The sequence below is a fragment of the Gouania willdenowi genome, chromosome 6, assembly GCF_900634775.1.
Source record: "Gouania willdenowi chromosome 6, fGouWil2.1, whole genome shotgun sequence".
NCBI lineage: Eukaryota > Metazoa > Chordata > Actinopteri > Blenniiformes > Gobiesocidae > Gouania > Gouania willdenowi.
In genome coordinates this window covers 593,322-615,638 of record NC_041049.1, presented here as the reverse complement: position 1 = coordinate 615,638, position 22,317 = coordinate 593,322, and the positions used below count along the sequence as shown (strand labels likewise).

At 38.7% G+C, this 22,317-nt stretch overlaps 1 protein-coding gene across 1 annotated transcript; it reads right to left on the bottom strand.

Moving 5' to 3' along the window:
- Window positions 1–620: 620 nt before the first annotated feature.
- Window positions 621–22,264, bottom strand: fbxo7 (F-box protein 7). The gene is given in 14 exon segments (XM_028449974.1): window positions 621–919; window positions 3,995–4,063; window positions 4,863–4,935; window positions 4,938–5,000; window positions 5,003–5,029; window positions 5,032–5,070; window positions 9,467–9,562; window positions 9,633–9,716; window positions 11,996–12,140; window positions 13,962–14,165; window positions 14,377–14,548; window positions 14,619–14,741; window positions 21,944–22,057; window positions 22,183–22,264. Coding segments are annotated over 12 exon segments (1,065 nt in total). The 5' UTR covers window positions 21,973–22,057; window positions 22,183–22,264; the 3' UTR covers window positions 621–919; window positions 3,995–4,053.
- Between the last annotated feature and the right edge of the window lie 53 nt (window positions 22,265–22,317).

Below are 22,317 nucleotides of genomic sequence, written 5' to 3'. Positions count from 1 at the left end.
GTGCAGCACTTTGGAAATGCTTGTTTATAAAAATGTGCTATATAAATAAAGTGGATTGGCTGAAACATGCCCTTTGACCCTACGCAAATTTAATATTGTTTTCGCTATCTTACAGTTGATAAAGTAGACATAAAACATTGATAATGGAAAATATAATCTCCTTTGTTGTTTAAAGATCACACATTAATATTTAATCAGAAGTCTGAACAGTAAAATTCAGGCGATCCTCGGACTGCTCATCAACGGCGGGTTTGTTTTGTACTCCGGGACACACCGCTGGAACTGAAGCTTACCCTCCGAATAAACTACAAAGCCAGGAACGTCAAAGTGACCTCACTGATTTTGGTCTGAAGTTCCAAGCAAACCTGTTAATATTAATCCCGAATCTGACCTGAATCCGGTCACTAAACTGTGCGTTACACCACCAAACACCGCCCGCCTTTCGGGCCTGTTTGACTGCAGCGGATACGGGCACAACTGTCCCTCAAACAAGTACACCCTTTGTTTTCAGACAAAAGATGACGTCATTGCTATCGGGATTCCTGTCACACACAATAATACATGTACGTACACACACACACACACACACACATTAGTGAATGTTCACACAGAAACCCACAGACTGAGGGAGGAGGACTTTATTGTTAACAAGGTCAGTCAAACATTAAATAAATCCTCTGCGAACGTCTGTCGATCTTTGTCCCGTCCAAAATCGTGGTCGGCCATGTGACGGCAGTGGGCCAATGGGGTCGTAGCGGGGGCGGGGCAACACAGGCCTCTGGTAGGGGTCTCCGATCCCTGGAAATGGTTGAGGGACGGGGAAGGGAGAGAAGGGAGGGACTCCGAATGGATAAGGAAGGAAAGGATCCTCAGTCTGTCTCCTGATTTTACGGCGTGCTCTGAACCTCTCGATGTAAAGCTGCACAAACACACGCACGCTAATGTTAGCTTCAATGTAAAGCTACACAAACACACATACGCTAATGTTAGCTTCAATGTAAAGCTACACAAACACACACACTAACATTAGCTTCAATGTAAAGCTTCACAAACACACACACGCTAATGTTAGCTTCAATGTAAAGGTACACAAACACACACACGCTAATGTTAGCTTCAATGTAAAGGTACACAAACACACACGCTAACGTTAGCTTCAATATAATGGTACACAAACACACACACGCTAATGTTAGCTTCAATGTAAAAGTACACAAACACACACGTAAACGTTAGCTTCAATATAAAGCTACACAAACACGCACGTGCTACCGTAAGCTTCAATGTAAAGCTACACAAACACACACACGCTAATGTTAGCTTCAATGTAAAGGTACACAAACACATACACAATGTTAGCTTCAATGTAAAGATACACAAACATACACACGCTAATGTTAGCTTCACTGTAAAGCTACACAAACACACACACTAACGTTAGCTTCAATGTAAAAGTACACAAACACACATGGAACTAACAGACTAATGCTGCATTCAATTGCACTCGGAACTCAGACAAATCAGACAGAACCAATCGGAAAAGAGCAATAAAACGGCCCTTGACCTCGGAATCCCCGCCACGGGAATTTGGGTAGAATCCAACACCCCGAGTCGGTCAAAATGATGTTTTAGACAAATGGCAGCGCCCACCGTTAGATGTAAACAGACACTTTCCCCTCAACTTTTACTTTTATGTGCTGTTTAATTTGGCATGTGTGTTACTAACAGTGCTATTTCCATCAGCATTAGTAATGATATCATATAGTTCAATGCACTATCTACAGTCTATGGTTCTATGAAGCAGGATTCATCCTGCTGGTGCATTCAAGTCTAACCTAAAGTGTAGGATGTTTCTCTCTCTCTCTCTCTCTTACCCAAGGAGCTAATATACTGTGTATTTATAATTTATATTTCCCCAGCAGGCATCTTTGCTCCTCGAAAAATATAAAAACAAACATCAGCTCGCTGTGACCAGTCATGCTTTCTGAGCGTACTGAATAAAACGCATTATCCTCAGAGGTCGGAACTAACATCCCAGTGTCACGGTCTGAGTTCCTCTTAAAATCTCAGTACGTGACTGCTACGTACTGAGATGTACCCGTACTGGGTTATATTGATATTAAAAAATAGTTACATTAGGTTAACTGTTTTTTACTGCAATGTATATTATAATCGTGTTTTTTTGGAAAAATTATTAATTTTTGTATGGAGTTTTATTATAATCATGTTTTTTCCAACATGTGCTTTATTTTTATCCAAACAGAATACAAGTAACAATAATAAAAAGGGTATTAAATAAATTATAAAACACATTTGAGCAGTTGTACATTTTGTACGAGAAAAGCTGCCATTCAGCACTCGTCAAATAACATTAGCTTTGAAATTACATTTTTTATCTCAGCACGGCAGAAGTAGAAAAAGCTAAGCGGAAGTAGCATAAATTCATTTTCTGTAGTGCCGCATGTGTAACGGTGTAAATACAGTAAGTTATTCAATTCCTGTAAAGTTTGGGACGCAATATTATTATTTATATTTATTTTGAAAATCCCAGCGGATGTTAATGCTGCGTATTGTTTGACGTCTGCTGGTGGTACGTTGGTCTCCTGTTCACAGTCACAGTCCTGTTAAAACATGTGTTTTAAAGTGTATAGAGAATGTTGACACCATGATGTTTAATCACAGAGTGTTTAAGGTGAAGTTAGCATGTAGGTTAATTTGCTGTGTTTCTTCAACTTGGAAACTGAGCTATTAGCTTAATCAATGCTAACGGAAGCTAACCGCTAATTAGCTGAGATGCAGGCAGTGTTGTGCACACTGTAGTCTTACTTGCTAATGTGTGACTGTTTTTAGTTAATGCTGGAGTGAACTGGTGACCAACTGATATTAAGAAGCTGCCTATTTGTTGTCCCATGTTGCAGATTAAACAGCACTGTATGCTCCACCTATCCTGTCTCCTGGAAGTGTGTTTAAAACAACAAGCAGAGCAAAGTAGAGAGGGTCACACACGCTCATAACCGATCTGAGACCAATGTGAACTCAGACCGTGACACCGGAAAAACTGAGTTTACCTCCGTACTGAGATTAAAACTGTTACGGCTGAATTTACGGTTGACCTTATTTGGAGACATGATTTATTGCTCTGGTTGAATGATGGAGTCCAGGAGAAGCATTGATGATTTTATATAAAAAATGTTTATTCTAAACTAAGAAAAAAGGTACAAAATGGAACAAAGTGAAACAAAATTAGCGTCCGTCCAGGCGGACGTCCGAAGGAAGTGCCGCGCCCTCTAACAGTTTCAGCTTAAGGTTTTATACAGATAAGAAAAGGTCCCAACAGTGAGAGACAAAAGGGAGGGAGTCAGATGCCCATAGTGGCATGTTGGAGGATGATGAAGATGTTATGAGAAGGTTTGGCTCCAGTCTTTTATCTGTCCTTGATAAGTGTGTGCGTCAGTATATAGTGTATCTGCATGTGAGCAGAGACTGTGCTGCACTGAGAATAATACGATCTGTACTGTTTAATCATGATTCAGCTGTTCAAAAGTGTAAAGATTAATGGAGTCGTCATGTATTAAAACATGACAAATTGTACACATGAACATACATTTGAGGATATGATGATGAATATAAATGACCATAACAAAACCTAACCCTAACATAATCCATAAACAAATAAAACACGTGTCCGTTCACTTTGAAAACAAAAACAAACAAAAATGTATTTATTTTTTAGCAAAAAATCATTTTCCAGTACTGCTCATGCGCACATATGCTCATAATCAATCTCAGTACGAGGTAAACTCAGACTGTGACACCGGGTTCCTGCAGGGGGCGTGCACTTTAGCTGTTCCCACTCAACGTTCTTGAAGCCAAAATACGAAGCTTTGGGGCGTTGCCATCTTGCAAATTTGACATAATTTGGAGCCAGAGTCTGTGCAGTACGGTCCGGTGGGAGGAGCCCTTGTAACACGTCCCGCCCATTTAGTGTACTGACCTGATGAGTTACGCAGTCCAGCTACGCCACAAACGTAATTATCTTTCCCACTGGAAATTCTACCAACGTCTTGTTCAGATGATCAGATCATAGAGGTTAGTACTCGTAGTAGGAGCTCTGAAAAGACCAAAAACTGAACGGAAAAGTTTAATGGCGTCTCTGCTTTCTTTAATGACGTAACTACTATTCACACAGAGAGCTACGCAGGATCTATGGCTGTCAGTTGTCGTCATATGACATAATCCCGTTTTTTAACCTCAAATAACTTATTTAAAACAAAGTTCACAGAAAAATGATCACTTGAACACAATGTATGTGATAATAACTAATGATCACAGCAGAGTTTCGGTCTGAAAAAAAATGATGTGACCAGTATTTTAACTTTACTGTTTGACCCACATCCATCTGTTATCATTGAGGAGGCGGGGCTTATGACCTATACAGCAGCCAGTCAGCAGGGGGCGCTCTAACAATAAAAGCTTCACTTCCCTGTGTGTTGTCCATTCTATGTTCTGAGTGCAATCGAACGCAACATAGAGCTCACTGATAACATCAAATTGAGCTGTGTCTGCCCCCTGGTGGTAACATTAAGTATTGAGTAAAATATTTTACATATTATGATCATTTGGTGTGATTTAGGCTTTAATTTAAAGATGAAGAGTCACATTTTACCAAACATATTTTATCTGCAGTCAGGTGAAATAAAAATAACTGTTTTATTTTTACTTGTTTGTTTTTTTGTGCAGATAAAATAAACTCTGCCCCAGTTGGTGGAGGAAAGTACAGCCTATTGGTATTATTTTTGAATGGAAACATGAATAAAGGCATTATAAACATATTAATAAAGGTATTGTAAACATATGAATACCTCTCTCCAGTCTGTGTGTGAACCTGAACCACAGAACGGTAGTCTCTACAGTACAGGTGTTTCCACAGGGAGGGTCAGACGTGGCACCTCTGAAGTGTCGGCTGACCGCTGACAGTTGGACGACCGATCGAACATCCACATTCGGACGACGAGTAGCAGGATCTCAGAGGCAGAGCGTCGAGGCCGATGAGCGGATGGAGGTTTAGAGCTGAAAAGAAACAGAAAAAGCTTATTTACTGCTTCCGGTGGGACTGAAGAAAACCTCCAGTGATCATTAGATCATCAGAGTTACAAATAAAGCATAGAATTATATAGAGTTATATAGAATTATATATAGTTATATAGAATTATAGTTATAAATAGTTATATAGAATTATATATAGTTATATAGTATTATAGATAGTTATATAGAATATTATTATGAGAAATAGTTATATTAGATATACTATTAAAGAATTATATAAGTTATATAGAATATATAAGTAAGAAGTTATAGAATTATATATACTTATAAAGAATTATATATAGTATATAGAAATATAGATTAAATGTATATAGAATTATATATACTTATAAAGAATTTATATAGTTATATAGAATTAATAGTTATAAATAGTTATATAGAATATATAGTTATATAGATATATATGTTAGATAGAATTTCTATATTACTTATAAAGAATATATATATTATATATAGTTATAGTTTTATATATAGTTATATAGATTATAGTTAGAAATAGTTATATAGAATATATAGAGTTATATATAATTATATATACTTATAAAGATTTATATAGTATATAGAATTATATAGTTATAGTTATATAGATTATATATACTTATAAAGAATTATATATAGTTATATAGAATTATATAGTTATAGTTATATAGAATTATATAGTTATATAGTATTATATATAGTTATATAGAATTATATATATTATAAAGAATTATATATTATTATAATAGTTATATAGTTTTATATATAGATTGAATTATAGAGTTAGAAATAGTTATATAGAATTATATAGAGTTATATATAATTATATATACTTATAAAGAATTATATATAGTTATATAGAATTATATAGTTATAGATATATTATATATAGTTATATAGTATTATATATAGTTATATAGAATTATAGTTATAGTTATATAGTATTATATATGTTATATAGAATTATATATACTTATAAGATTATATAATTATGTATAGTTATATAGTTTTATATATAGTTATAGTAGAATTATATAGTTAGAAATAGTTATATAGAATTATATAGAGTTATTATAATTTATATAGTTATATAGAATATATAGTTATAGTTATATAGAATTATATATACTTATAAAGAATTATATATAATTATATAGTTATATAGTTTTATATATAGTATATAGAATTATATAGTTATAAATAGTTATATAGAATTATATATACTTATAAAGAATTATATATAGTTATATAGCATTATATAGTTATAATAGTTATATGAATTATATATCGTTATATAGTATTATATATAGTATATAGAATTATATAGTTATAAATAGTTATATAGAATTATATATACTTATAAAGAATTAATATAGTTTATAGAATTATATAGTTATATAGAATATATATGTTATAAATAGTTATATAGAATTATATATAGTTATATAGTATTATATATAGTTATATAGAATTATATATACTTAAAAGAATTATATATAATTATATAGTTATAGTTATATTATAGTTATATAGAATTATATAGTTAGAAATAGTTATATAGAATTATATAGAGTTATATAGAATTATATACTTATAAAGAATTATATATAGTTAATAGAATATAGTTATAAATAGTTATAGAGAATATATATAGTTATATATTATATATAGTTATATAGAATTATATATACTTATAAAGAATTATATATAATTATATATAGTTATATAGTTTTATATATAGTTATATAGAATTATATAGTTAGAAATAGTTATATAGAATTATATAGAGTTATATATAATTATATATACTTATAAAGAATTATATATAGTATATGACTTATATATAATTATATATAACTCTATATAGAATTAAATAGAGTTATACAGAGTTTTATAGAGTTATATAAAGTTGTTTAGAGAGGACTTTTACAAAGCATGAAATACATTTTTGAGGCAGGCCGGTGCAGCAAAAAACTGTAAATCTTTTATCCTCAGGAAGTCTGAAATTAGGCATAGATTGGCGGATATAGTTTTTATTTGTAAATATCGGAAACAGTGAGTAAAGGGTCATTGACTTTTAATTTCTCTACCGCTTCAAGAAAATTGTACTTAAATATTAAATTAGGATCCCTTAGAAGGAGTACTCCAAGATACTTTAATTTGTCAGTAACTTTGAATGGAAGATTATGTAAAAACTCAGGGTCAAGTTCTGCACCAATGGCCATGAATTCAGACTTTTGCCAATTAATGGTGTATCCTGAGACCTTGCCAAAAGATTTTATGAGGTCAAGTAAAACAGGGATGGACTGTTCAGGCTGTGAGAGGAAAATTACAACGTCGTCCGCGTATAAAGAAAGGTGATGGTCTATATTTCCCAGGTGAATGGGTCTAAGAATAGTGTGGTGTCTAATACTGATGGCCGAGGTTCAATTGCAATTGCGAACAACAGGGGGCTGAGTGGACAGCCCTGCCGTGTACCACGATGTAACGGAAAGGGGGCCGACTTTTCGTGATTAGTTCAAATAGATGAAGAGGGCTGGGCATATAACAATTCAATCCAAGAGATAAACTGAGTGTCAAACGCAAACTCCTCCAAAACTCTCAACATGTATCCCCACTCCAATTGGTCAAGCACCTTTTCTGCATCTAAGCAAGGAGCGGCCATTCTCGTGTTTATGATATATTATGTTCATTAGCCTTCTTACATTAAAAAATGAGAACCTATTTGGGACAAAGCCAGTTTGATCAGCATGAATAATAGAAGTTATATGTTTATTTACCGTTTGCCAGTGTTTTTGTAAAAACCTTCTTGTCAAAGTTTAATAAAGCAATAGGTCGAAAAGATGAAAGCTCAGTCTCATCCCTGCCCTCCTTCTGTATCAGTGAATATTGGCCTCATACAAAGTGTGAGGAAATGTACAAGTTTCAAAAGAGTGTGTAAACATTCTCAAAAGGAGAGGAGCCAACTTTTCAGATTTCTTTTTATTTAGTTCAATGCTGAAACCGTCCACCCTGCAGTCTTACCATTAGGAAAAGATTTTATGGCATCCAAAATTTCCTGAACTGAGATGTTTGAATTGAAGGCATCTTGTGCAGTCTTGCTTAAAGGTAATGTAGACGATTTTCAAAAGCTAGCATAATTTTGAATGTAGCCTCCCTGATGGCTCCGCCTTTACCCCCTCCCCTCTGTGCTCCGTCTCACTCACATGCATGCTCACAGCTGCTGCAGAAGAGGAGCTCAGCTCATCACTTGTATTGTGTAGAAACGTTGTTGTCTCATGTCTCATTCAGCAGTAAATCATTATATATGTTAAAAACGTGACTAAAAACTCTGTTTTAGCGTCAGCGGTGACGTACATTCAGTGTGAGCTCGTGCATGCGAGGGGTCGAGAACAAGCAGAGAGACAGGGAGACGTGATTGGTTAAAAAAACGATTCGTTTTTTTTTTCCATTGGTGGAAGTTATTATAGGTTTACAGCTGCTACAGATGATGGATTTTCTTTGTTCCTTTTTTCAGAGAACATACGATCTACATTTATGTCAGGACAAAAACTTAAAAAGTGTATCTGGAGAAAACTACCTACCCTAGCTTTAACTTCGGAAGAGCTAGACCTCCAAACCAGTCAAAAAGATCCCCAAAGATTCCCATTTGCTTTTGACATATAGAGTTGCTCGTAACACTCCTTAAAATGATCATTAATGCCTTTTGGGTCAACAACGACTTCCCCTGTTTTTGACCTGACTTTATGAATGGTTCTGCTGGCCTGTAAGCCTCTTAGATATCTAGATAGAAGTTTATGGGGCTTATCCCTAAGCGCAACATGTATTTGCCTTAGTTTAAGCAGCTGGTCCCGCACCTGATCAGACAAAAGAGTATTAAATTCATATTTCAATTTCAGAATATTTTGTAGAGTAGGGGGACTGGGGGGGGATCTTCTATCTCTACAAGATACTTCCTCTTCTCCCTCCTCATATAAATTTCAAAAGAAATAATGTGACCTCTGCTGACTACCTTAAAAGTTTCCCATAGGGTGGAGTCATTAACCTCAGAATTGTCATTAGTTTCCAGAAACTCTGATTTTTGCAGACATAAATTTGCCAAATGATGCATCCAGAAGGAGTGAGGGATGAAATCGCCAGTTATAATGTTGTCTCTTATGGTTAAGGTCAAGGATCAAGGATGTTGGAGAAAGATCAGAAATTTAAATATTCTGATAAGTTGAAAAGATCACATTAGAAATCAAACTAGAGTCCAATATAAAATAATCTATCCTAGAATATGATCTGTGTCTTGGTGAAACAAAGGAATCATCTCTGTGGGATACTGCAGTCTCCAAATATCTGCCAGATTCATAGAAGACATGGGCGGGGCTACTATTACCATCCCGGGCAGCAGCGATCATCCGATAGGCCAGCTGGTCCTTGAAGAGCCGAGAGAGTTTCCTGAGGTCCTTGAAGGCAGCAGCAGCACATCCTCCTAAGCCACACCCACAGTTAATCCATCATTCATCCATTCATATTATTATTGATCATGTGATCAGACTAACCTGAGCCCTGGTCCATGACGTAGGTGGACGGAGTCAGAACCAGGTTGTGGGTACAGATGAGGGTGTTCTCCACCTTCAGGATCACTGAGGATGAACATGGTTTATGAATGATGAGTTTGATGTTTTTATTGTGGTTTACTGTGTTTTTGTGATCATTTCGTTACAGATTCCATCTTAAAGAAACTTTTATTATAAGAAAACTTAGCTTTAAGCCCCGCCCATTTTAAGAGACTAGGGGAGGGACTTGTGTCACACTTTAAGTGGGTGGAGTCTCTAAGAGGGCAGGGCTTACAAAAAAACACAATTATAAGTGGGCGGAGTAAAATATTGTCATGGCATAGTTTAGATAATCAACACTTTTTGAGGGCGGGGCTTGTTCAAGAGCTCATTTGAACACATCTTTCAAACTTTACAAAGGGGTGTTCCAGAAAGGAGGTTCAACAAACTCTGAGTCTATCCATAAACTCTGACTTAATAAACTCTGGGTATCTGATTCCATTACTGCTGGTATGAACCCTGATTATGGAAACCTTGGGTTCATTATGTGCACACGCTAGGCTTGGGCGGTAATACGGTATTACCGTTTACCGCCGTGCCATGAAATAGCAACGGTATTAGTTTCAATACTGTTTTAAAAAAATGCAAAGCACTTATATAGGAGATAAAGATTAAATATCATATATATATATATATATGTACTTTTTAAAGAACATTTTTTATAGATTTTCAATAAGAACATACAAAACACATCGACACATACCACACTAGTCGCACAATGAGATGCAAGCAGACCTCGTTGCATACACGCACATGCAAAAAGTAAAGTTAAAAAAATGGTAATAATATTAAATAAATAAAAAAATAAATAATTAAAAAACAAAACAACAATTGTCACACTCAACAGCCCTAGAGATTAATATAATCTATTGCTTGAGAAAGGCCATTAAGGGTGCTCACACCTCTTCAAATTCTTACACTTTAGCCCTAATGACATAAGTTAGCTTTTCTACTGAAACACACATGACCATCTCTCTAATCCAGGATTGTGTACAGGATACTTCAGTTTCTCTCCAAGATAGAGCAACCATCCTCATTAACCACTTATGTTGTAGCAGTTTCATTTGAGTATTAATAGTTTGTGTTTGAGCTTTTAAACAAACTGTCACACACTCAGCTTCTTCAATTGTTTCCTTATATCTAAACTCTATCCCCTCCTTCTATCATGACTAGAATCCTCATCATGTGAGACAAGAGCTGTTTATAGTTATAGAGATTTACCGTTTCCCATTCATGTGTTTGAACACACTTCCCTCCAGGCAGGACCGCAGCGGCTCACTTGTAGCCTGGTGATGCTTTGATGAGATGAAATGCTTCAATTGTAAGTATTTAAAAAAGTGTTGATTGAATATTTCAAACAAAAGACGTTAAATGTTAGTAAAGTGCACTGCACATATAAGTCTCCAATTATTTGCACGTCCTGTCGGCCCAAACCTGAAAACCTCTGTCTGCCCTGCCAGAAGTAAACTGCACATTATCCCAAATAGGTGAACATTGAGAGATGAGAGAGTATCACCAATATGTCTGTGAGCTTTAAACCATATGTCAATAGAGTTTTTAAAGAAAGGATTTGTTGTTTTTTTCATTAAAGTTTTAAAATCTGCTGAATATAAATATAGGCTTAATGACAGCTTAGATATTGATGCTTGTTCAATATAAACCCATGATGGAGAGGAGTGTGTGACCAAATAAAACATAGCACTGTGCAGCTGAGCGGCCCAGTAATACCACTGTAAACTGGGCATCTGTAGCCCACCCCTATTATATGACAGATACAATAATCTGAGTCTTAGTCTAGGTTTTCTGTTGTTCCAGATAAACCCTAACCCTATAAAAATATAACTTATTTAATGCCTAAACGTTGCTGCTTGAATTTCCAACCACACACGGAGCCGCCCGGATGTTCTTCTTCTTCGTGATCGGCCTCCACCATTTAGGGCATTAGCGCCTTCTACTGACACGGAGTGTGGGGAACAGCTCCAAGTTCAATCAACTGTATAAACATTTTAATACCGCCCAAGCCTAACGCACGCCATAAAAAGCCAACATCAATGGAGCAAAGATAACACAAAATACCATGGTCACCAGAAACGGTGTTCATGTGGGCGGAGCCAGGTAGAAAACCAAGGTTTCTTAGACAAAATCTGCCGGTGAGAAGGTTCAATTCTTGGAGTAAGTAACCATGGTAACAGACCCAGAGTAGAACTTACCTCACTTTATACAACCACAAACTCAGAGTTTGAACATAACCTACTTTCTGGAATACCCTCTAGTGTGTTTGTGAAAGTAGGAGGGGCCTGACTCACTGTTGATGCTGAGCTTGGAGTTCAAACAAACGGCTGCCGTGGTAACGACGACTCTGTCACACAGAGAATGGACGTAGTTCAGTCTGTAAACGCCTGCAGTGGATCTCCACCCAGGAGGAACATGTGACCACTTCAGCTCACTGTCCTACACACAATACACACACACACACACACACACACACACAACTTACACAAAGAAATACACAGAAACACTTGAAAGATACACAAACAATTAAATCCCCAAGTTGCACAACGTGGTGATTTACAATAAATACAACATTATAATAAATAAAATACATAAAAAAATAAATAATTACAATGCAAATGGAAATATTTAGTTAAAAAACACAAAGATAATAAAATAAAAACAAGAACCAATAAAAGAATAAAAGAACAAAGGCCTTATGCTCCAAATCTATATAATTATAATCTGGATTAATCTTTTTAGCTAGCTTCAACTAACCTAACATTCCCTGTCAGAGAGAAGCTGTCCTATGAAGGTCTATAACAACACACACTCATTTAAACCAAGTGTTTACAGCCTCGCTACGTGTGCGTTCACATAAAGGAGAACCTGGCAGAGTGAGCGTCTTTACAGGAGGAACAGATTATGATCTTAAATAAATATAATGAATATAAATCCATGATGACAGTGAAGAGCAACAGTGTTAGTGCAGCGCACAGCAGGAGGCGGAGCTTTTATACTCGCTCAGATCTGATCCACTTCATAACTTGGTCCTGACCAGGTTAGGTGTTGCTTAAGTTTAAAATGATGAAAATCCATAATTCAGACCAAAAACAACACTGTTGTTACAGAAAAGACAGTAATGATAGAACTCAGACAGGAAGCTGCTGATACTGTTAATGTGTAGAAGTGTGACATTATTTATGATATTAATCTATTAGATGATAAATGAACAGCGCTCTGCAGTTAAACTTTATTACAGCACACACATGTTTCTATTCAGGTAGATCTATTTATCACACACTGGGATGAGAACACATTGTTTACTGTAGTATGTTCCTGATGATGATGTCAGCCTCATTATAGCGTATGAATGAATTAATGAATGAATTCACCTGTATCTACACACAGACTTCATCAGCTGACTGTAGATCAGTCCATCAGATATAAATCTATATCTTTCCTAAACTCAGCTGTCAGATCTGCATGAACCAGGATCTTCTATGAATGGACAGGTCGTTTTCTAAGAGATCTGATTGGTCAGGAGGATGGAGGATGCTTTAAAACACTCAACAAAGATCTACAAAAGGAAAAATGAGTCAAAAAGACTTCTTTTGTATTTAAAAAAAACAAGAAAAACAGACACTTTGATACAGTATTTGAAAAGAAAATTAAACAGAATATCATGGTAAATGATTAGATATGATTTTAAATCCAGACAAATGACGATATGTTGGTGTCAACATTGGTTTCTATTGGCTATTTAATCAGAGTAAAGCTGTAACACATGCGTCCTCACATCTCCGATCAGTAAACCTGCGATCTATCTCACAGTCTTCTGCAGGAAGCCGTGCACTTAAGCTAAACACTGTCAGCTGATTGGCTCAGCCAGGGAGATTGAAGCTGAGAAGAGTTTGATGAAATGGTGAAAGCCAGCATGGTCACGGATGGCTTAGCTTGAACCAGGTTTAAACCTGAAGCCTGGCTCTACTGAGAACACTTTGATCAATACACCCAGGTTAATCGTTGAGCCTGTTACCGTGGTGATTTAGCTCCATAAGACGTTAGCAAACTGCGTAGTCCAGCACACACTGATTAAATCCTGGAAGTTAGCGCGATAAGAGGAAATCTAGCTTTGTAGTACAGGCCCTAAATGTATTCCACAAAAAATATGGAAAATGACAAATACAATCATCAAATACACAACATTTCAACACAGAGACAGAAACACACTCACTCACACACACACACACCACACACACACACAACACACACACTTACCTGAGCACTGAATCCACTCTCTAACATCATCAGGTGTGCTGCCACCATCAGGGCGTCGCTAGAACTGCAGCACTCAGTGCTGAGGAGCAACCGCTCCAGGGTGGGCGGGACCTGGCCAGGCTCCGCCTCCCCACACACCATTGGCTCCCAGCTCAAAGGCTTCTCCTCTGGGTCAGGGTCGGTATGTGGGGTGAGACTTGTTGACTGGAAAACAACAACAACGACGACAACAAGGTAATTAGCATTAGCATTAGCATATAGATTTACACTGCATTGTAAACTGATGGACATTCATTCTAATTATATTTCAGATTGTCTAAAGTTCAGATGAAACGCTTCCCAAAAACGACTAAACCAATAGAAATCAATCGTTTGCAGCATTTTTAGTTGACACGCCTACTTTGTCTGGTCTCACCTGAACGCTGCAGGCCCCTGTGTCAGCAGATGAAGAGGAAGAGGAGTGAGCGGCAGGAGGAAGGCCCACATAGATCAGGTCTCCAGAGACGACGCCGCAGTCCTTCAGCGTCTGATCAGAGTTCAGGAGACGCTCGGATCCGCTCAGAGACAGAGAGAAGTCTGAGTCAGTGCTGGAGGACAGAGAGAGATGAAGAAGATGAAGCTCAGAGCAGGAGGAGGAAGAGAAGAAACCAGTCTGACCTGAGGCCGTGTGAACTCAGCACTGAGCTCCTGATTGCATCGAACAGCTCAGACACACGAGAATCAGATCCATGAAGAACCACCTCAGAGATTCGACCCTGGACCCGAACCCGCAACTTCATCCTGGAAACAACAACAACAGAGTCAACAAGCAAAGCACTCAGAGAGCGCAGACCTTGTGTTCTTATGTTTATCTTTGTTATTATCTTGCTAATTCATTCTCACATTCTTATTGTATTTCCAGATCACACACATACACAAATACATATGCACCTACATGAATGTATATACGCTGTCATTCTGGAACAATCAGCTGTAATCAATAAAGAAGCATTCTTAAATCATCCAGTCTTCCTGATTCTCTGACCGAGAGCTCCAGTCCATCCTGGACACTCCAACCAGTGTTATTTAATTAATTAATGTGGGAAATACTACACTATATATTTATTTTGGTAGCCAGAACACCACTTGTTTCTTGTCCCATTTACAGAATTTCCTTAAAATTTCATCCAAATCCGTTTATAACTTTTCAAGTTATCTTTCTAACAGACAGACAAACAGAGGGAAAAACATAACCTTACCACTTCTGTGCTTCGCTCTTAGTGGAATAATAATAATAACAACAACAATAGAGTCAACAACAAACATGTCCTCCAAGCAGAGATTACTCTCAGAAATGCGCAAAATCTAAATAGTGCAAAACAAACTGGTAATGGAAACACGTTCAAAGCACAGTTATACTTTATTCACATTTAGAAATTTGATTTTATTTTGCAAAAATCTGTAATAGAAACCTGGGGGTATTTCATCAAAGTGTTCTTAGTCGAGCCAGGCGTGAGGGCACACGAACTGCAGCTTTTTTTTAGACCAACAGGACATGACGTCATCTGTTACTGAGCAGTGAGGATAAAAGTTTCTGTAGTTTGAACATTTCAAAATTAGTAAAGCGTTAAAGATGGTGTTATTTAGTCAATTTATCATAGAGAACAACTGATCATGTGAGTTTGATAAGTTTTTAACAACCGTCAGTGTTTAATAAAAGAGATGCTGTAACTTACAATTAAATATGTCATTAATGAGACTAGTGAGTGTTTGTTGAACTCAGCACTAAACAAATTCTAATGAACAGAGGGAGCAGCTCAGCGTTGTTGTGTGATGCTGGATGTCACATCCAACACTGCAGACGTATCCTTACATAGACATTATTACTGATGGTTTAAACACATGAAGACTGTGATCATTTGATTAAAAGGTACGGGACACCTCCAACCTCCAACCTCTAACCTTCTTTTTTCTTTCACATCCACTCAATACCCCCCTTCCTATGCTTTATATAATTACCCCTTGCATGTTTTATTTTTTTGGTACTGGTTGTTGTATGTTTGTGCTTCGCACTAACCTTCTCAACCCAGCCCCTTACCCTGTGGTGGTATCGCATGATAAGCATTTCTTCTCTTTCTTTCTTGCACAAATGCTCTCAGACTCTTGGTTATGATCACATTCGTAAGGACTAAACCACTCCTTTCCATGTCTCACTTTTCAGTAACATCCTGGAATGTGCGTGGCATTCGCTCGCAGGCTAAAAAGATCAAGATTTGATTATGTATCAAGAATAAATGCAGACATTGTTTTCTTTCAAGAAACTCACTTACTTCAATCAGAAGAAAAATCTCTGACAGACTCAAATTTTAACAAAATATATAATTCATGTTTCAATTCCAGGCAAAGAGGAGTCTCGGTTCTTTTCAACAAAAGGTTGCTCTTTAACATAATCAACTCCACCATAGACCCAGAGGGTAGATATATTATTATCAAAGTGGTAATCTAATAAATGTTTCACAATTCTAAACCTCTATGCCCCCAATAACAACGACCCTGATTTCTTCCATAGAGTTTTTTCGGAGTTATCGGACCTTTCTGCTGACTCATCATTAATCATCAGAGGTGACTTCAATCTGACACTCAACACATCATTAGACAGATCCAGTAAGTGCCCAAATACAAAACCATCTCGATCTGCTAAAGTATTATTGAATTACATGGATGATCTTGGAATAGGAAACGGATTTTATTTTACAGCAACTACGGTACAAAAACTTTGACTACAACAATAAATCAGGCAAATATTTAGCAAATCAGCTTAAACACAACAAAGAAAACTATTTCATAGCGGCAATTTCTGATAATTCAGTCAACTTTAAACTTACCTCAGGGACATTAATAAAGTTTTTCATGATTATTATTAAAACCTATACTCATCAAACTTAAATCCTGACCCTGAATATATTAAAACCTTCCTCAATAACTTAAACCTACCACAGCTCACCATAGATCAGAAAACCACCTTAGACTCACCATTAACCTTACAAGAACTACAAAATGCTTTGGATAGCATGTCAACAGGCAAAGCACCAGGTCCAGATGGGTTCCCTGCTGAATTCCTAAAACATTTCTGGTCAATGCTGGCTCTGCTCTTTTTCAGAGTAGTAACAGAGATTAAAAATAAAGGTTATGTAGGAGGTCACATGAATACAGCAAACATTAAATTATTGCTTAAACCAGACAAAAACCCCATGTGACCCTCAAGTTACCGTCCCATCTCACTTATTAACACAGACTTAAAAATTATTTCCAAAGCACTCACTTCCAGGTTAGAGAAAGTCGTACAGTCAATTATATACCAAGACCAGACAGGATTTATTAAAAATAGACACTCCACAGACAATGTTAGAAGACTGTTTAATGTGATCAACATGGCACAGAACTCTAAAAAGAAAACAATAATCTTGTCACTAGACGCAGAAAAAGCATTCGATAGAGTCAACTGGTCGTTCCTCATTGCTGTCCTTGGCAAATTTGGCTTTGGAGAATCATTCATACAATGGATCTCCACCCTATACTCTAAACCTAAGGCCTCAGTAACCACAAACAAAATAACATCCCAAAGCTTCACACTGCAGAGGGGAACGAGACAAGGTTGCCCACTATCACCTTTGCTTTTTGCAATATTTGTTGAACCTCTCGCAGCAGCTGTTCATCAGAACTCTGTTATTAAAGGAAGTGGGGAAGGGAAGTGCCTCTCCATTGGGGAGTGGAGAGGCACCATAACAGGATGGTGGGTAAATTCACACATCTGGGCCTGTCGAGTGGGGGCCCGGCCCCTCTGTTGATGGCTGGGCTACCGTGTGGGGATCGCGGGGTGCGGTTGGGCGTGGCGGGGCGGTGGGTCTCTGGGGGGTGCCGGCGTCTGCGCCGGGGTTGGGGGGGGTTGCTTGGCGCTCCGGGGTGGTGCTCTTTGCTGGGGGCGGCTCTAGCTGTTCCGGGGGTTGAGGTCGGTATCGGCCACTTGGTAGGTCTGTCCTGCTATCTGCGGGCTGGCGGGCGGGTGGGTTCTGCGCCTTTGGCTGGGGGCTGCTGCTCCGCATCGGTTGTGTGCCATTGGGGTCCCTCTCTCCTGTGGTGGCGGCCTACGGTCGCTCTTGCGCCGGGGGGGGCATTGCCCCGTAGCTTGCGCTGTTCGGTGGGGGGTGGGACCTGGGCATCTGTCTTTGTGCCGTCTGGGGCTGCGCGGTCTTGCTGGGTTGTGGCCTGTTCGTGGGCTGGGGGGTGGGGGGGTGCCCCCACGGAGGTCTGGCCCGGGGGCTCACCCTTGGGGGTGCCCCCCACGGAGGTCTGGCCCGGGGGCTTGCCCTTGGGGGTTCCCTGTCCTGCGGTGGTGCCCTTTGGGTCCGGCGGGTCTGGCCGCTGGCTGGGCCAGTCCTGGCGGGGGTCTTCCGGGGCGGGTGGTACAGGCCGCGCCCTGCCATAGCTGCGGGTGTGGCCCCGGGTGGGCCCGGCTTGGGCGGCACCCTGTGAGCCGGGCTCTGTGGTGTGGCTGGGCCCTTTGGTGGGGGTGAGGGCCGTCTGGGGCGCATCGCGCGGGCGGCATCAAGGAAAGGCGATCTGGCAGCTCTGGGGTGCCTGGTCGGTGCGGCTGGGGGCCGGCGGGGCGGCTTGCAGCATCCCCTTGGTCCCCGGCGACTATGGGCGTGGTTGTCGTCCCTGGGGGTGGTGCTCTCGGTGCTGCTTCCGTTCCGGGTCTTTCTGGCCTGGGGTCCGGACCCTGCGCCCCCGCGCCCGCCGGCTGCCTGTGTGGCTCTGGCCGTCTCTGCTGGCGGGGGCCTTGGCTCCTCTGCTGGGGTCTCGGGTGGGGGGCTCTCTGGGCCCTTCCCTCGGGGGGTTGGGTGCTTGGGTGTGGGTGGTGGGGGGCTGGATGCTGGCGGGGGCCTTGGGGTTGGGGTCGGGGGGGGATGCGCTGGGTGCTCGGCTGCTTGGGGCTTCCTCGGATGTGTGTGTGGGGGGCGGTGGCTGCCTCTCGGCCTGGGATCTTGGGGGCATCTGGGGGGTTGCTCGGCCGCGGGGGGTTGCCTGGGGCTCCCTGGTCCCCGCTCTTTCTGCTGGCCTGGCAGCATCTGCGGGCCCAGGGCAGTTCCTGGGCTTGCAGTAGCGGGTTTTTTTTGCACATATACTGGTATACGATGCAATGGCACGCCTTGGGATGTGGGATAAAACTCATATTTGGCTTAACCTTAGACACGTTAATCCCAAATACTTGCTTTAGGTACTACCATTCACTCATTCCCCCTGTTCACAGCCACCACCATTATAGCTAAGCTTCACACTTGTCACCATACTGGCTGGATTACACAACATAATAAGCACAATGTATTCTACAACCTCACATCTCACCCTCACTGCAAAACAGTCTATTCTTCCCCACCTTTTCTATTTCCTACCTTGAGTCTCTCCTCCCTGCTCCCTTTTCCCTCCCCCTCCACTTAGGTGTAACACTGCTCTCCCTTTTTATATTCTCCCTATAATAAAAGATTTCTTACCCTTCCTTAGGGAGGGCTGGTGATGGTCACAATTAAGCAATAAAATAAATCAATGTATTTTATTGCAATAACAAAATATGCATTGCTGTCTCATAATGATTGCACTTCCTGTGGTGTTGACCTTTGACAGCATGTGCAGACAAGTTGAAAAAAAAGTTTTAAAAAAAAGGTACGGGACACAGTAAACACATCATAAGATCATTATTCTATTGTCATTTGTATCGATTTAAAATAATATTAAAACACCGTGATATTCTATTTAATTTCCTTTTTAAATACTGTAATAAAGCAGTATTTAAAAAAGTCTTTTTGACTCCTTTTTCCTTTTGTAGATCTTTGTTGAGTGTTTTAAAGAATCACTAAATGACTTCTTTAATAATGATGACATGGTTTCATGAGAGTGACTCAACAGATTAAACCTGGTCAGGAGCAGGTTTGACCCACGGATTGTGTTACTATGGTAACCAAGGTGTTTTCTCATTGATTAACCTGGCTTAACGGAGCTGAGGGGTATTCCATAAAGGAGGGTTAACAAACTCTGAGTCAATCCATAAACTCTAGGTCAACATACCCAGTGATGGGAAACTCTGTGTATCTGATTCCATTACAGCTGGTATGAAGTGGATCAATCAACCCTGAGTATGTAAACCTTGAGTTATTTACATGCACGCGCGCCATAAAAAGCCATCATCAATGAATCAGAGATTTATTCGAGCTGCCATGACAACCACCCGGAAAATAGTGATTTATTCACCGTAATGGGTGAAATAAGTCGTTGTTTGATGAATATGAGCCTGTCTAAGGTGGTGTTCAGTCTTCAGTGACTATAGTGGCTTAAATCACCCGTAATTAGTCACACTTTATGATCACTTCATCACTTTATCTCTTCAGTGACGTGACGAGTGGTGAATAATATGAATAAATGTATCTGAGGAGACGTGTCAGCATCATAGGATGTCTGCATAGAGAGTCCTCCTGTTACACTGGATATAAAGACAGTAAATTCTGCTTGATATCTAATCATTTATATTGATTTTTAATGTAATATTGTCACCAGAGTCACCTATACGTCCTAAAAAATGTCATAAAAAAACACTGAAGTGGGACGCGAACCCGCAACCCATCGCTTCCAAGCACAGCGTCACAATTGACTGCTCCATCATATCTTTAAAGATGCATGATCTATAGATCAAACTGTATAATAATATAAAACAATAATCAAGCCTTAAAAGTGGTATTTATTTAAATGATCATCTCCTCCTTTATATTATCCACAGGTTTGTATTCAGTTAACTTTACTACAGACGTCAGTAGATGTTTTAATGTAGATCAACCTCTCAGTGACTTTCACTTAATGATCTACATCTACAATGTTAGAAAGAAAACTATTGTTTGCAAAAAACAAAAAAAAAGTAGATCAACACAACATTAGTAATGATGTGAACACGTCTGTGGTGTGTGATGTCACTAATGTGTTTCAGAGAAAAGTGTTAAAGTTTATTAAAGTGTTCAGGTGGGCGGAGCCAGGTAGAAACCCAGGGTTTCTTTGATAAAACCTGCCAGTGACCAGGTTTAGTTCATGGACAATGTTGCCATGGTAACATACTCAGATAAGAACAAACCTCCCGTATAGGAATGAGATACTCAGAGTTTCCCTCATTTGAGCCTGAACATACTCAGAGTTTGACCATAACCCGCTTTATGGAATAAACCTCTGGACTCACAGGTTAAACCTGGACTAAACCCTGAGCTGGGTTTGATGAAATCCCCCTCCACTGTTGATGTTGACTCTTATTGTTGTTCAATTTCAAAGTAAATTTCCTGAAAGAAGCCTAAATAAATGAAACCATGACATATTATTTCATAAAAGAAGACAACTTGCTGGAATGAATAAACAAACTTTCAAAAGCTGACTTAGAAAAAGTTTTTTTGTCACAGATTATAAACCATGTTTGGTTATTTCCTGCATTTTTTTTTTGTTTTTTTAATGCAAAGAACTAAACGTGTAAATGATCATGTTACTATGATCAGGATCATTGATCCAGATCACTGACAATATCTGGAAAATAGGAGATTTGACTCTGGCTGATCTGGATATCATTATTAAACAATTTTATTTATTTATTTTAGTTATTTAAATGACGAACAACACAAGCAAGAATTAAGCCTGGAGGAAAAAACCTTTAGTAAGTGCAACGAGTTTGATTAGCTACAGGTGCTGCCATCAGTAGTAGAAGAAGAAAACTAATAATAATCAATTACATGTTAAAGTTTCATTTATTCAGACAACTTTTCTTCAGGAAATATTATTTGATCTCCTGACATGGTTAGACTTTCAAGTCGAAAGCGAAAGTTGTCAAAAAAAATGAAACCTCAACACAACCGACTCTTAACAACACAACTGTTAACTAGCCTAATGGTTAACTAACCCAATAGTTAACTAAAACTTACCTGGTTAACGGGTAAAAACCGTTGAGCATCCAAATATTTTCCAAGTAACGCGGATGTGCTCACTGTCAACAAACTGACGTCACTCCACACAGCCACGCCCCCTGTCGTAATATCCTGTGAAGTATTTCAAAAATAAATGTTTAAGGTTACAGATACTAAAATAAAATGAAACAACAATAATACTGGTTTACACAGACATGAGGGAATATAATGGTTCCTCGGAGACGAGCCTTTTATACCTTACAGGACAGTTTACCCAAGAAATATTTATAAATTAATTAATCGTTTTTGTGTATTTTGCCTCTGCTGTGATTTTATTTTGAAGGCAATCACTTGCAAACGTTCAACAGTTTTCGGTTAATTTTACGTCACAA